The 16,680-nt window shown below is 38.2% G+C and overlaps 1 protein-coding gene across 2 annotated transcripts in view; it reads left to right on the top strand.

The window, feature by feature from the left end:
* G3BP1 (G3BP stress granule assembly factor 1) overlaps positions 1-15,067 on the top strand; it is a 36,611-nt gene extending 21,544 nt beyond the window's left edge. For both annotated transcript variants that reach the window (XM_007093427.3, XM_042993888.1), the window contains exons 7-12: positions 1,413-1,614; positions 2,869-2,970; positions 3,593-3,704; positions 3,910-4,038; positions 4,714-4,823; positions 7,959-15,067. In XM_007093427.3, the coding sequence (XP_007093489.2) occupies positions 1,413-1,614; positions 2,869-2,970; positions 3,593-3,704; positions 3,910-4,038; positions 4,714-4,823; positions 7,959-8,165 (862 nt within the window). In that variant the 3' untranslated portion in view covers positions 8,166-15,067. The remainder of the gene's footprint in view (positions 1-1,412; positions 1,615-2,868; positions 2,971-3,592; positions 3,705-3,909; positions 4,039-4,713; positions 4,824-7,958) is intronic.
* Positions 15,068-16,680: the final 1,613 nt, after the last annotated feature.

The following is a 16,680-nucleotide window of genomic DNA, read 5'->3' as shown; positions in this document are numbered from 1 at the left end:
GCACAGAGCCCAATGTGGGGCTTGAACCCAGGAACCCTGAGATCATGACCTGAGTTGAAGTCAAGTTGGACGTTTAACTAACTGAGCCACCCAGGTGCCCCTCAAAGATTTTATTTTTAAGTAAATCTCCATACCCATCATGGGGCTGGAACTCAAAACCTCTGTCAGGAGTCTCATGCTTTACCAACTGAGACAGACAGGTGCCCCTGATTTGGGGGATTTCTTATCAAGTATTTAACACATCAAGGCATTGCATTAAGTGCTTTGTGGGGAATAAATATATTCAAGGACTTATTTAGAGATCAAGCATAAATTGATAGAAATTCAGACATGAATTAAATAGTTTCATTAACTCAGACACTAAATGTGTGACTATATCTTAAACTTTTTTTAATCTGCAATGGAACAGAAATATGATAGGAATAGAAATATTTACTTGTCATCTGATATGAAACTCTTAGTGCTTAAAGGATGTTTTCGTGTTTCTCCAGGTGTGATGACAAACTAACCACATTACTCACCTGGGTTGCAAGTTGAAAAAGATCTGTTGTCCCACCACAAACCTGCCAAATTAGAATTTCAGGGGGAAATCATTTGCAGCATTAACAAACATTCCTTGTGATTTTTCTGGAAGGTTTAAGAAGAAGTCTTCTGAATCATAACTTCTTTCTCCAGAATAACTGGTGTGATTTTTTCTTTTTTTTTTTTAAGTTCTGAGAGGTTTTTTTTGATGTTAAAAACTGCATAATACAAATTTTACCTTGTTAACCATTTTTAAGTGCACTGTGTAGTAATATTTGTTTTTTCCTTTTTAAAGTTTATTTTGACAGTGCAAGCCAGGTAGGGAGGGAGAGAGAGAGAGAGAAAGAAAATCCCAAGCAGGCTCCACTCTGTGAGCACGGAGCCCCATGCAGGGCTCAAACCCACAAAGCCATGAGATCATGATCTGAGCTGAAATCAAGAGTGGGACGCTTAACTGACTGAGCCACCCAGGCGCCGCCCCAGAGTAGTAATGTTAACTATGTGCAAATATTTGTACAACAGGTCTCTAGAACTTTTCATCTTGCAAAAGTAAAACTGTAACCTTTGAACAACTGTTTTCCCCTTCCCCACAAGCTGTTAGTCTTTTTGTATGTGTGGTTAGCTAAGTGAATTGTGATAGTTTCAGGATTGTAACAGAAACCATGATTTGGTTCATTTTGATCTGTTTTTGATGTATTTGCTTAGGAGAATTTAGCAAATCTGATTTGCTCATTGAATGCTTTTCTAAGGAGTTGTCTTGTTTTAATACTCAGATCTTTTTTTGGAGACAGGGAGCAATTTTTTGGTTCAGGTCTCTATAGTTAATAAATACTTGGGAGTTTCTTGCTAAATCAGTGGAGGCAGAATGATGTTTCTCAAATTTTCCAAAGCAATGATTTGGAAGAACATTTAGAGGAACCTGTTGCTGAACCAGAGCCTGATCCTGAACCAGAACCGGAACAAGAACCTGTTTCTGAAATCCAAGAGGAAAAGTCTGAGCCAGTGTTGGAAGAAACTGCTCCTGAGGATGCCCAGAAGAGTTCTTCCCCAGCACCTGCAGACATAGCGCAGACAGTACAGGAAGACCTGAGGGTATGTAGTATGTCTTCCTTCTTCCTGTTTCTAGGTGATTTTTAAAAACCTCTCTTCCTTTATAGTACTGTTTGGTGGACTTTATGGGTATGTTTTCATTTGTTCAGGGAAACTTACTATATAATGAGCCATACCTCAGATAGGAATTAAGACGCATATTGTTTTCTGAAAGTAATTCTCCTCCCCACCCAAGGAAACTTGAATACTTCTAGACCAGAAATTTCAGGTGCTCTTTTATCACCATATCAACAACCTCACATTTTTTAAATAATTTGTTTCAAAATAATGCTTGTTAAAAACAAGTGATAAAGTACCTTTTAAAAATATATCATGGCACAACAGACTTTTTCCTGCTTTTTTTCTGACTCTAATTGAGGATAACTTTACAGTAGAAGTAGAAACAAATTGCCAAACTACAGCTACTTTTCTAATTAGAATACTTGATTTCAAAGTTCAAAGCTTTTCTGTTACTCCTGAGGCATTTCAGGGTGATGTTAACTGGGATCATAGAACATTTACATTTGGTGTTCTGTGAAGGAATGTGTTTTGTGCTGTATTTATGAGGTCAGGGTTCTTAAGGTTCTTTCTTATATCATTTATTTAATAGTTCAAGCACCTCTGCTGGTCATTGTTTTGGGTGTGGGCGATATTGGTAAAACAGGTAGGGTTCTTGGTCTCTCTCTAGAGGGCAGTGATTAGGTGAGTAGGAAATGACTTGAGCTTGCAGGGAGAAAAGTAGGTTGGCTGGATTGAGGAGGAATGACTAGTTAGGTGACTGCTATTGTAGCCCTGGAGAGAAATCTTGACACCTGGGATTAAGCTTGTGGCAATGAAGGTAGTTAAGTCGTAAATAGTAAGAATTAGGAAGTTTGATACGGATTGAAAAGGTGTTCAAGGGAATTCTAAAGTTGATGTAACAGGGTTGATGTTTGTACCATTAATTGGGAGAATCCTAGAAGGAAGCTGGTTTTGAAGGAGAGAGAATTTTCTTTGATTCACAAACCTGAAATTGAGTGAAAGTAGCTTCTTAGACCTTAAACCTTTTCTTACTTTGCTGATACTTGATGACTAGTCCTAGGGGATTTTAGCGCTAAATTTGTAAGTAGGGGAAGAAAAGGAATCTCAAGATACTTAGGAACAACATCCTATCTAATATGAAAATGTGACGCATATATTATGTACAAGAAATTAAGGACTAATAGCTTTTATATTATTTTGAAAGGGTAATGTAATCAAGTAATGTTGTTCCCTTAGACATTTTCTTGGGCATCTGTGACCAGTAAGAACCTTCCACCCAGTGGAGCTGTTCCAGTTACTGGGATACCACCTCACGTTGTTAAAGTACCAGCTTCGCAGGTGAGTTTCTAAGCTTGTATATTGGGCACATTTACTTGTATTTCATGTAATGTGCTTCACATAGGTTTGGAGAATGTGGGAACTGGTACACAGAGCAGAGAAGAGTACAGGGTGGTTTTTAATAATTTCCTTTTTTGGAGAGCTGTCAGTTTTTATTTTTATTTTTATTAAAACAATTTTTTTTTTAATGTTTAATTGGTTTCAAGAGAGAAAGAGAGGGAGACACAGAATCTGAAGTAGGCCCAGGCTCTGAGCTGTCAGCACAGAGCCCGATGCAGGGCTTGAACTCACGAACTGCAAGATCATGATCTGAGCCAAAGTTGGATGCTGAAAGTTTATTTTGGGAGAGACAGAGATAGTACAAGTTGGGGAGAGGCAGAGAGGGTGAGAGAGAGAATCTCAAGCAGGCTCCACATTGCCAGCACAGAGCCCAATGTGGGGCTCAAACCCACAAAGCCGTGAGATCATGACCTGAAACCAAGAGTCGGATGCTTAACCGACTCAGCCACCCAGGCACCCGTGTCATTTTCTCTTTAAACCTTATTGTTAGCTAAGAAACTTTACAGGAAAAAAGGTAAACTTGCTTTCTTTTTACACAGAGGTTAACTTACAATTTTTTCAGCCTCGTCCGGAGTCTAAGCCTGAATCTCAGATTCCACCGCAGAGGCCTCAGAGGGATCAAAGAGTGCGAGAACAACGAATAAATATTCCTCCCCAGAGGGGACCTAGACCAAGTAAGAGCTCAGAAGGGTGACTTCTCTGGTTTGGGGGGTTTTGAGGTGAGAGCTTGTTCTTTAGGGGTGGTTGATATTTTCTACTTTAAAAATAAATTATGGGGCTGATGGAATTACCTGTGTTTGGGGGTGGAGAAAAAAATCATTGAAATAGCCACTGAAAATGTCTTTCTCTTTCATCGCTGCTGTTTTTTGTTTTCTTAAGTCCGTGAAGCTGGTGAGCAAGGTGACGTTGAACCCCGAAGAATTGTGAGACACCCTGATAGTCACCAACTTTTCATTGGCAATCTGCCACATGAAGTGGATAAATCGGAACTTAAAGATTTTTTTCAAAGTAAGTTCCTGAGTTTTTAAAAAAAAAAATTTTTTTTTTTTTTAACGTTTATTTATTTTTGAGACAGAGAGAGACAGAGCACGAATGGGGGAGGGTCAGAGAGAGAGGGAGACACAGAATCCGAAACAGGTTCCAGGCTCTGAGCTGTCAGCACAGAGCCCGACGCGGGGCTCGAACTCATGGACCGCGAGATCATGACCTGAGCCGAAGTCGGATGCCCAAACGAGCCACCCAGGCGCCCCTAAGTTCCTGAGTTTTAAGTGCTAGATTTACCTAATACATCTATCTGTTGAGATTTAAACACTAGATTCGTTCATCTAAGTGAATTACATATGTAATTTTAAGTTTTCTAGTGGTTATTTTAATTAATTTTTTTTACTGGTTATATTTTGAAAGGTAAAAAGAAACTGGATAATTTAATTTTAATATTTGATTTAACCCAATGTATCAAAAACATCATTTCAACGTGTGAAAATAAGAGCTGTTTTACATTTTTCCATATTAAGTCTTTGAAGTCCAGTGTGTATCACACTTACGGCACTTCTTGTTTTGGACTAGCCACATTACAAGCGGTCTGTAGCCCCATGTTGACTAGCGGCTGTCATTGATTAGTGTGTGTATAATATTTAAAGGAAATGTTCTAAGAAGTTACTTGAGAGTCTGTTTCCTTTGCAGGTTATGGGAATGTGGTGGAGCTGCGCATTAACAGTGGCGGGAAATTACCCAATTTTGGTTTTGTTGTGTTTGATGATTCTGAGCCTGTTCAGAAGGTCCTTAGCAACAGGGTAAGCAGTTTTTCATCTTTTTTTTTTTTTTTAAGAATAACTTGGATCTTTGAATATATTCGTTTTACAAATATCTCTTACATGGAAAGTACAATTTATTCCAACATGTTTTGGTAGTGTGTTCCATTGTGATGGGCCATTATTGTTAAAAGACTTGCCTGGGAGTTGAGAGTAACAAAACTTCTTTCTAAATAACTTTATTTTTGAGTCGAATGATGAGAATGAGATAACTAATAGTTACCAGTGCACTGAAATTTATGCAGATTTCTTTCCTTGGTGATTTTTGGTTTAGGAGATGAAATACAGTGTTGCTTTTAACTAAGATAACTTAAGAGCCAATTTTCCCGGGGCAGGTGTGTAGGTTTGGAGTCACCCAGCCTGGAACCAATTTTATTAACAGTACTTCTTCCTACAGGTACTTTCTAATAATAGAGGGATTTGGTAGATTTGGAATCTTACTACTGTGTGGTTCTTAAGAAACCCTTCCCTTCCTCCACATCTTTCATTAGCACAAAACACTTTCTGTAATAGTAGTAGAGAACAAAAGTATAAATACTGTTAATTTATTGTGATGGGTGTGGGATTTAAAAAAATCTCACTTAAAAAAAAAATTGAGGTGAAATTCATATAACATAAAGTTAATCATTTTAAGTTTGAGAGAGCGCCGGAGGGAGAGGGGCAGAGAGAAAGGGGGAGAGAGCATCCCAAGCAGGCTACCTGATGTCAGCGCAGAGCTCGAAGCCATGAACCCTGAGAGATCAAGACCTGAGCCTAAGTCAAGAGTTGGACACTTATCTGACTGAGCCACCCAGGCCTCCCATTATTGTAAAGTATAAAAATTAATGGCTTGTAATACACGATGTGCAGTCATCACCTGTCTACAAAGCATTTGCATCAAAAGTTGCCCACAACAACTCATCTTTCAGTCTCTGCAGATTAAAACTACACATTGTCTTAACCATGTAATAAAAATCTTACAGGTCATTATTTCCCAGAGGTTCTGTAGAACTTCTGATGTTCTTCAGAATGTTGATTGTTATACTGTCCAGTTTACTGTTGTGGTCATAACATTAAGTGAGCCTTAATCTGCAAATGTGTATTTAATCTTTCAAACTGTGTCACCAGTATTTTTATGATGCATCTCCTGCAAAAACACTTAGAAGTAAGGAGAGAACAGTGGCTTTTCTTAGCATAGGCACAGAATACTGAACCTAGAAATGTCCGAGGTCTTGTGCATAAATCCATAATTCAGCATGCAAAAGGTCCAGTGCACCTTTGTGGTAGAGCCTTGAATTCATCCTTAGAGGGTAGGATACTCCCAGTGGGCCAAAAGAGGTCAGACCTGATAACTGGCTTTTTAGTTAATAGTCCAAGGTAAGGGGGGTTTGTTTCATTTAATGCACATGGATAAGCCATTGCATCTTTATGCATAAGAACTTTTTGAAATTTTCTCAGAGGCTGTATGTCTGAGACCTTTTTCTCATTCAAATTGCTTCTACCCTTGTGATAACTACCCAGAGATGTCTTCAATCACTGCCTTTTAAAACCTCTCCAACTTCTCTCCTCTTACCTTTTAGACTTTAGTACGGTTTTATTTTCCCCATTGTATGTAGAATATTGCCTGGAACAGTGCATCAGATTCATGTGTGTGAAGTGATTTAATATAGTGTGAATATTAAAACATTACATAAATATATTATTTTAGTGTTAAATATATTTATGAATGTACAAATAGAAATTTATGTATTTAATCAGAATTTTAAATATAAATCAACTCAAAGGGGCCACCCCTCCCCACCCTACCCTTTACGTAGCTTTCCTCATGTGTACTTTCACATCACCCCTTTGTAGTTTGGGAGCTTCAAGTGTAGCTTGTCTTTTGCCCCCTTCTTACTGTATTGGCAGACCTCTGCCATACTCCCTTTAGTAATTTTTTATGAGTACAGAAATAGCTTATGTAAGACTGACCATGGTGTTTGACACGCTGTAGTTTAGCCTCGTGGTTCAAAGCTTTTACTTGCCTGTCAGGATCCCTTCATTTTCTCCTCCTTCCATTGCTCTTATGTTGTGACCCATTAAGTTCCTGAACATTCCTGGCCCTTAGTTGGCTGGCCTCTAAAGTAGTGTAATGACAGCCCTTGAAGGGTGGTTGTGAGCATTAAATAAATGTGAGGCATATAGAACACTTCTTATCATAGTCAGTACTTTTAGGTATTTGTTTAAAAAAAAATGTCACTGGGGAGTCTGGGTGGCTTAGTTTGTTAAACGTTCGACTCTTATAGCTCAGGTCATGATCTCATGGATCGAGAATTCAAGCCCCATATTGGGCTCCACGCTGATAGCGTGGAAGCCTACTTGGGATTCTCCCTCTCTCCTTTTGCCCCTTCCCCATCTCTCCCTCCCTCTCTTTCTCCCTCTGCCCCCCTCTCAAAAATAAGTAAAAAAAAAAAAAAAAAAAGAAAAGAAAAAGTCACTTAGAAAACCAGTGTGTGCCAATGAGGAGCATAAATTGAATTTGTTGAAATCTCGAGTAACCCTTTGTTTTCTACTTCAGATCTATTGGGCTAAAAGCAAGGCCCAAGATTTAGTGTGGATGTATCTTTTTATTCTTCACTAAGGTCCTCTTTATTATCTTCGGTATTGTCCAAAATTTTGTTAAGGTAAATAGCATTTTGTTACAGTTTTATTTAGATAAATTAATAATGTTTTTGAGATGTATATGTACTTTGCAGAAGTATGTGTAGCCCCATCTTTCCACATTAGGTGATGATAGGGGTTTATTCTAAGCCTTCAAATCCATGGTGAAGGTGGCAATTTTTTTTTTTTTTTTTTTGGCCGTTCTTATTTATATTGTTCTATTTATATAATTCTATGGGAAAATACATTTTGTTCATAGAAGTACAATGAGAGTTACTTGCACTGCTGTGTTGTTTAAATTGTCCTTTTTTTGAACCAGTTTGCATGCCTAGCTCCACCTTTCCATGTTATTTAATGATGTGTTCTGAGCTTGAAATAAAAACTGAGAATGTAGCTGATGTGTAAGTTGCTGCTTCTTTATGATAGCTTTGTTGGTTTTATCTTTGGTAGTTGGTAGCCCATAAGCACTCTTTAAGTCTGCTCTCCTTGTTTCTACAGCCCATCATGTTCAGAGGTGAGGTCCGTCTGAATGTGGAAGAGAAGAAGACTCGAGCTGCCCGGGAAGGGGACCGTCGAGATAACCGCCTGCGGGGACCTGGAGGTCCTCGAGGTGGGCTGGGTGGTGGAATGAGAGGCCCGCCCCGTGGAGGCATGGTGCAGAAACCAGGATTTGGAGTGGGAAGGGGAATTGCCCCAAGGCAGTGAATTGCTCTTCGTTGATCTTGACGCAGCAGTACAAATCTTCTAGCTCCTGCAGAATGGTGAATTTCTTATACCAGCGTTTGGTATCCTGGAGTATGACCCTAGTCTATTATAAACTGCTTAAGTTTGTACAATTTTACTTTTTGTGTTAATGATGTGTGCTCCCTCTCCCTCCCTTCCCTCTCCTCACCTTTTAGTCCTTCACTTCCAATTTTGTGGAATGATATTTTAGGAAAAACAGATTTTTAAAGAAGAGAAAAAGACTGAATTTCCTTGCTTTACTTTTGCATATACAGACTGGATTTTTTTTTAACAGCCGTTTCCCCAAAGGAATGTGTCTTACCTTATTACTGACATTTGGTATGTTTCATTCATTGGAATATTTCTTATTTTCTATGTGTTTCAAAAGCCTGTGAGAAACACAGGATTTGATAAACATTTTGAAGGCAGGAAAAATCTAAATTGTTTCTTCTTTGAGAGTCATGACTACCTTCTGGTGTGTAGAAATTGCCATTGGAAAAATTGACAGTTTGATTCTTGCTGGTATGGTTAAAAACTGAATAAAAGGTGTTAGTAGAGTTTTTTTTTTTCCTTTGGATATATGATCACAAAACAATTATAAACCTACTGTTTTTATCATTTAAATTTAAATTTGTGAGATAGGTTTTAAATGTCTAGGATGCAACTAATTTAGATTTATTTTGAAGTAGGGTTCTTTTATGTTTAATTTGTATTTAAAAAAAAAAAACAAACCAAAAAAATGACAAAAAAAGAAACCCCAAAATCCGAAGAACACAAAACCCAGAGCAAAACTGTTGTGCCTTCTATTTATCTTTGATTCCAGCCTTGGCAATTGTTTAAAGAAAAATAAAAAAGAAAAAAAAGTCTAGATTTGTTTTACCAGGTGTAGAGTATGTTGGGAATTGAAGAATCCCTCTTTCACCTTGTATGTCTTCTGTTCATTTGTTTTATGCCTTATTCTTAAATTGAGTCTCAAACTGGAATGCCTTTGAGGACAGACATGCTTCTTTAGAGGTCCTTTGACCTAAATAGTCCAGCATTTGTATTTTATTTCGGTATCTATTCAGAATCCTAATCATAGCCCGTAAGAAGGAATATGACTTTAATATTGGACTTTGTGCTTGAGTGTCTGCCAGTTTTTTTCTTAAATCATAGGCATATGGTAAATTTTCTATTTTGTTATGGTTCTCTTTTATTGATGGGCATGCAGTGGGTGTTCCTTGGAAATGGCCAATTTTTATTAAAATATTTCTGGAAGAAAAATTAATCTGGCAATATAGACTAATATTCGTTTTACATAGTATGTTAATTTCTTGAGTGCTGGGTGTGAGGTGGGTGAAGATTTTGTGTACACATTTGTGAAGCAAGCCTTTTTGTGATAACTTGTCCTACTAATCTGAAGGGCAACGAGGTTGTCAAATTTAACTTATTTATTTTCTTAACAGTGTTCAATCCTTAGGACTGTTTGAGGACAGTATATGAGTAGGTATAGGAATGTTTGTTTTGTTGTTACTGGGAAACTCTAGGTTTGCTGAAGGGTGTAGTCTTAAAATGAAGTTTGATATTATCGGTCCTCAGTACCTCAAATATTTGAAAATTGGGAACATTTCCTTCACATAAAGAAAATTACATAACTGAGTCACATGACTGTTTTTTGGGTCAGTTTAAATAACTATTTGGTAACCACTTCATTTGGGCCAGGCCAGTGATAATTGGAAGACATTCAGCTTGTACTGTTGTAGCTTATATTAAGCCTGTGGTGGAAAGAAAAAAACTTAGCTGGAGATATTTTTGAAAAAAATTTTTAAGTTGTAGTAACTGTAAAGTCATAAATTATGGATAACCTAGAAATCCTTTTTCACAAATAAATGCTAAACCATACATTTCACAATAGGTGTTTTTCCTACTCCATGGTTTAAGGGCACTAACTGGATGCAGTGATTCTCAACTGGGGCTGTTAATACCTCCTAGAGGACATTTGGAAATGGGCGAGATTTGGGGGGGAGGGGAGAAGAGACACCACACACATCTGGCATTTAGTGGGTGGGGCTGACAACGCTAAATGTTCCATAAAAATGAAGCAACCCCCCATTGAGATCATGGATATTCCTCATTCCCTATAATGCATGGAGGATGGAGGGTGGGGTGGATGAGGACAACTTGAAGACTCCTTCATTTGAAAACTAGCCTTAGATGAATTAAATGAATTATGAAACAGAGATCTCTTTCAGGAATTACATCTGCAGGTAATTAATAATCTCACTTTTCCTTTACCCATGTGTGGGTTTAAAGAAACATTTGGACAGGTAGTAATATGCTAGGTGCTTTTTGTGACTTGTTGCATAAGCTTAGGAAGAGAAGGGTTGCTTTAGTAATTTCAAGTCCTCAGAATTGGGATGATTGTGGCGTTTTAAGTAGCATTGGACTTTATGTATCAGATTTAGGATCATGGTTAACACTATGAAGAATCCCAATATCATTGTTTACATTATTGCCAATAGAATAAGCACGATACCCTAGATACACATATATTCCCACAGGTAGAAAGTGAAACTAGGTTAGGGCAAGATTGTCCCTAGGCAAGCACCAACTCGTCACATTTAAGCTTTTCGGGTTTTAAAGTACTTTTCTCATCTGTAAGAATGCCCCAATGTACAGTTCTTTTCTATTGAGCTTTAAACCCTTTACCCATGAGTATTTTAGCTAAGTAAGATTAGTTTGGGTCAGTGAGTCTTAGTCTTGTAAGACCTTTTGAAAGCAAGCACATCTTGGGCCTTACAAAAGTACATTGTTTTCTTTTGCTCTTGTATTCCTGTGTTGTCAACTTTGTGAGCTTTTGCTGGGAGCAGTGAAATGGAGAGCCCAAAAATCATTGTTTGGCTTTGGATGGGTAGGTTACTTACCACAGTATTAGTCGAACTGCACTTTAGTTTCAGATTAGAAAACTAATTTTCACAATTACCCTGTGGATTAGGTGCTATTTTTCCCAAAGTAATAGATGAAGAAGAAATCGCATAGAGCAGTTAAATGACTAGGCCTCTAAGTCATCCAAGTAGCAGGAAGCAGCTTGGCCTCCAAAACTGATGCTTTTTCTCTAGAACCCTAATGCCTACCTATTTTACATTTGAGTGACATATTAAATAAGACATGACCATAATAAGTTACCACAGTACAGAGACCTGAGTCTGTAAAACATTCAGAGAAAGGTTAGCATTACTCTTCTCCATTTCCTTTAACGTAAACAAGATAAGGAAACATTGATTTTGTAGAGCTACTTTGTTTTATAGACTGTGGTAACAGTAATCATCATTTGTTCCTGGGTTATTTTCTCACCTGAATTTTTGATACACGTAGTATAACCTTGAACCTACATGTGGAAGGTAACAGTAATTTTGTAATACCTTAATCCAGGTGGGTTTATAGCAGCTGTGTTTTGTGCTTGTAACTGCCATCCTCGGATACTTTTCTTCATCCTTTTATTTGAAAATCCTTGTAGAGTTTAATAATTTAGTGGGAAAACGTGGCACTTTATAGAAAGCAATTTGTTAGAATCTATATGGTTGCATTTGTCAAATCTACTGATCTAAAGATAACTTTATATTGAAGTTTTATTTTTGTGCTACTTAAGAGAAATCTCTGCAGGAACTGCGTACAGAGAAGACCTTTGGTTCAGTAGTTATGAACCTTTTAAAAAAAGCAACTTCAACTTTTCTTCGAATATGAGGTTTTAGTGAACTGCCTAATATGCCACGGATGGGCAGTGGACAGTTAGAGATAGTCTTCCACAAATGTTTTAGAAACCTTAATGTTTTTAGAGTTTTAGAAACTTAGCAACATTTTGCGTGGGAAGTTGCTGATCAAGTAATGGCCATGTGGCACCAGATAAGTAAGGATTTATGGTTTTAAGATAGTAATATGTTTTAGGATTTGTACTGTGATACTGAGGTTCTGGGGACCATAGGTGGGCTTATGAACTCTTATGAGACTATGTTAAAGGAGAAATGGTAGCACATGTGAGCTGAAACTTATTTACTTCTTAGTGGTTATGTAGCTATTTCAGGATAATGCTGAAATTCATGTGCTTTGCTAATGCTTTCATGAAACGGTCTCATAATGACCTGAATAAAAAGTAAGAAGTTGGTTAGCAGTGGTCTAAAAAAGTCCATAACCAGCTTTGGTTTGATTATACTTCTGTCTTGGCTTAGAATTAAAGTTGTTCACTTTTTGATTATATGACTTGTTTTGAAAACTTCGGACGGTCTCTGCTTCTCCAGTTTCCACTTGAACCCGGTAGCTTTTCTTAGCTCTCTACGAGAGGAAAATAGTATTGGAAATCAATTTCACGGTTACTTCCATAGACCACGTGACCTGGCCAGTTACAGAAATCCATATGAGTACCTTGGAATGTGGCCAGTGTCACAGATTCATAAGGGACTTGCAGTCATCCAGTGTGTCTTTGTCTTTTAAAAAAGCAAATGTTTACCAAAAATTCACTATTGAATTACTTTAACGAGTATTTACTTTTTAGAAACCTGCTTATGGGAAGTTTGCATACATTTCTGGTCGTAAGTTAGAGATGATTATATCTTGTTTAATCTGGATATAAACACTTTCAACTATATGATGTAATTAACTACTTTGGTTACTGATTTTCTCCCCAAGCTTTGATGTCACCTGTTTGAGTTTGGATTTGGTTTAAATTCTTAAATAGTTTTAGGAAATTTTTATGATATCTTATCCCTGATTTTTCCCTTTTAAATGAAGTCGTTATACCAAAAAGCTGGCATACGGAAGTAGCGGAGAACAACAGGTCTTCCTTTCTCTAAAGATTCAGTGTATGCTTAAGTAGATCATGTAGAACACATCATGTTGAAAATAAATTCATGTAGTTAGATGTTAGATTATGAAGAATGGGTGGAGGTAGAAGTTAGCTGGTGGGATAAGGATCATTGTGATTTGTATGAAAAAATCATAATTTTAAGTGAGACACATCAGAATATTTAAAGTGTTTCTTCCCATTCTGATTATTGCCATAAGAGACAGGAGAGACTCCTAGAATTCTCTGAATCATAGAATGTTAGTGCTGGAAAGGACTAAAGTTTGTACAACCTCTTCATTTTTCAAAAGCTAAATGGCTCAGAGAATAGATTATCAGCGCAGAGTCCTACATTGGCTTGTAGAAGTAACATGGATCACCTTGAGGGTCACCACTCTGCCCTAGGTTCACTGAAGGAAGCCAGAGCTGTTAAAGGTCAGGATGTGGGGAGAAAAGGGAAGGAGCCACATTTTATATGCATACTCGGTTGCTTCTGTAGCTCAGTTTTCATACCCACTTTTTCTCAGTTTTCTTCGAACTGTCTTAATGCCCAGTTCTACCAGGGCCTGTTGTCTAAGGACATTATTACCTTGTGCTCCCCTCAGGGATGGGTTTACTACTAGCTGTCAGAAAGCTATTGGGTATCCTAATGTTAATAGCTGAAACTCAGCTGTAATTTTCTCCTGAATCCTTCGGCAGTTTGCGTTCTGTACATTGTGGTGCTTTTCCCCACCTTGTATTGTTATAACTGTAAGCTCCTAAGGGGCAGCAATTTGGTCTTAGGCATGTACCCTGTTCAGTGCCTGGCAACGCCACGTACCTGTCAGGGTCCTAATCTTCCTTTGCGGTGATTTCTCCCATTCTTCATGGAGGTGATGCGCCAGCCGTGCTAAACTACTTACTTACGGTTTTTCTAATAAGCCTGGCATTGCTGATTTTCGTGGCTTCAAGTGCCTTCTTTCTTCCCTGAAGATAGATTTGTATCCACATCCCCCTGTCCCCAAAGCTCTTGCCATCGAAATTGCTTTTTTCAAAACCCAGTTCAAGACCATTTTCCTTTTCCCTAAGAGAAAAGACTTGCAACAGGAGTGAGGAACCCCTTTTTGGTGGTCTGGTTTGGCCAGAATTTGAAGTGGGGAGCAAATTCATTCTCATCTCCTTCCCTCCTATGTTGTCCTTCCTGTGTGAGATTCTGTCCCAACCTTCATTTTTAAAAATGTGTGTTCATAGAGCACTTTTAACCTTTCTCCTCGCTCATATAACTTCCCCTTCAACCTACAATTAGAATGACCTGTATGAGTTTTACTACCATCAGCTCCTCCTTTACTAGACCATAAGCTCCTCGAGGACAAGGACTGGTTCATTATCCCTGTATTTCACCAGAAGGTACAGTGACCTCCATGAAAAGAGTCCTTAAAAGAGGACTCATTGAGTTGAATAAATTAATGTATTTGTTGTTTTTTATTCTCACAAGTAAGGACATGCCTAGAGATAGGACTTAAATTTTTAGGCACTATCACAATTCATAGTGGAGGGGATTGTTGGGAAATTTTGAGGGGTGGGCACAGGAGGGAGGAAGTCACTGGGGACACTCAGAGGTACTTCCATCCTTGGTCTGGGTGATTAGCCATTTCTTTCTGATTGTGCCCAGTATATCCCAGACACTTTGTTCCTGTGCAGAAGAATTTTATGTGCCAACTTTCATTTCTTTTCCCAGACCTAGTCCATTGTTCTGTGTCCTCACCCATGCCAAAAGTCTAAGTCCTCTGCCTTTTTTTCTTATTCTAGCTAAGTCCTGTCAGTGCTACCTCAAGGCTTTCACACCTCTTTCCTCCCCACTTAGATGATTTCAGTGGCCTCTCAGCTTCCTTTACCTGTTCTTACCCCCAGCCTACCTTATACACAATATTAGATTCATCTTACTGAAACGTAGCTCTGACCATGTATCCCGTGGATGTGTTCTGTCTCCCCTACTAGACTGTAAGCTCCTTACGGGCAGGGTCTGTGTTGGAGTCATCTTTGTATCTCCCGTAGTACCTATCAATAAATGTTTCTTGAATGAACAACACACAGCCTTGTCTTAGTGAAATGATGTTTTCTAGACTATATGTAGGTTCCTCTCTGGGATAATCACAGTACTTCAAAAGTTTTTTCACAGATAAAGTTGGTTAAATAGTGACAACTATGAGTTGACCACAGAGAAAATTTCAGAAAACTTTAATTTTTTTCCATTGGAATCAGCGTGGATATGTGTATATGGATGGTTCAATAAATATATTTTTATATACATGTATCACAGAAATTTTACATTACATCTTCAAACTGCAGAAATAGATTTTTTATAAGCCAAAAAATAACTGCCATAACTTTTATGATTCCATGCAAAAAAGGGCGAAGAGTAAGGGGCAAAAGGGAATTGGTTGTTTCAGGTTAAGAGTCCAGTAAGAAGTAAAAATGTTACATTAAGGAAGCGATTGCTTAACACGCTGCTTAAGGTGGTAGCCAGACAAATCCTTAACTGCAGCATTAAGGCCATACCAAGTTTATACATATATACAAAGAAGTTTCCATATAAAAGACATACTATCACATTTTCTTTTGGGAAAGGATGAGGAGCTTTGTGAGTAATTCTGACCCAATTTTCCAGGCCAATTAATTGTTTAAGATGCCCCCAGGCTCCTGAAATCTCTTCTACTTTGGCTGTCAGTTGCTTTTATGTGGGCTTGTGACTTTTGTAGTCTTACGTGGAAGTATGAATCATCTTGAACCTCTTCCATTATGGGTGATGAAGCACTTTGTAGCTTAACTAACTCACACTGCCCAGCCCAGCATATTGTACATCCCCCAAAAGTATTGGAATCACAGAATTGTAAATTGTAGTCATCTTACCTGTATCAGACTCCACAGCCAGTGTTGGCATTGTGACCTGAAGAAATACATGGTGCCTGTCTGTTCTTTGGGGTTAAAATAACTTTGAGTAGTTAAAGTGTAATGAACCAAATTGTGAGGTGTCAAGGTAACATACCCTGGACCTGTTGCAAGTTAACGCTTTTATGCCCTGTATGTCGTGACATCCTTAAGTCAGTAGCTACCTTTTTGAAAAAAAAAAAGGAAATGCAAAATCACTTGCAGAAGAATAACATGGGGTTTGCTCTTCTGTCTAAACATCAAATCAGGCAACTTTTAAGACAAAGGGTACATCTGTTGTGCAAATATCTTAAGTGCGTGAAATGGGGAAAATATAAGGGCAAGTCCTTTGGAGATGACTTCCAGTTAGGCAGAAGTCCTTTGCTTTGGCAAGGTTGGGGTGAGACTCTCGAGAGTGCGCACTCTGGTTCTATTGGCAGAAACTGGCCCACCTTGGTGGATGAATCTTGAGTTAAAGTTACTAAGTCTAAGATAAATTATGTCAATAAAATATACTTTTCCCCAGTGACTGAGCCTTTATTTGATAATAAGTCCCGTGGAATGTTTTCAATCAATCTAATACTGCTTTTTTGTTAATGTTGACGTAGCTGTGAATTGAAAATCCCTAGTGGTCCTGTTTGTCCCCGTTTCTCTGTAGACCATTTTCCAACTATGGCTCCAGCATGTTTATAACAATTATGGCTGCAAGGTAATTGGGTCTCCTCCCATGGGTTCCCTGGACCAGTCGAGTTTGAGGTGTCTGGAAATGGCTTG

Source organism: Panthera tigris, chromosome A1, assembly GCF_018350195.1.
Source record: "Panthera tigris isolate Pti1 chromosome A1, P.tigris_Pti1_mat1.1, whole genome shotgun sequence".
Taxonomy (NCBI): Eukaryota; Metazoa; Chordata; class Mammalia; order Carnivora; family Felidae; genus Panthera; species Panthera tigris.
The sequence above is the reverse complement of the archived record's forward strand: the minus strand, read 5'-3'. Positions and strand labels throughout refer to the sequence as shown.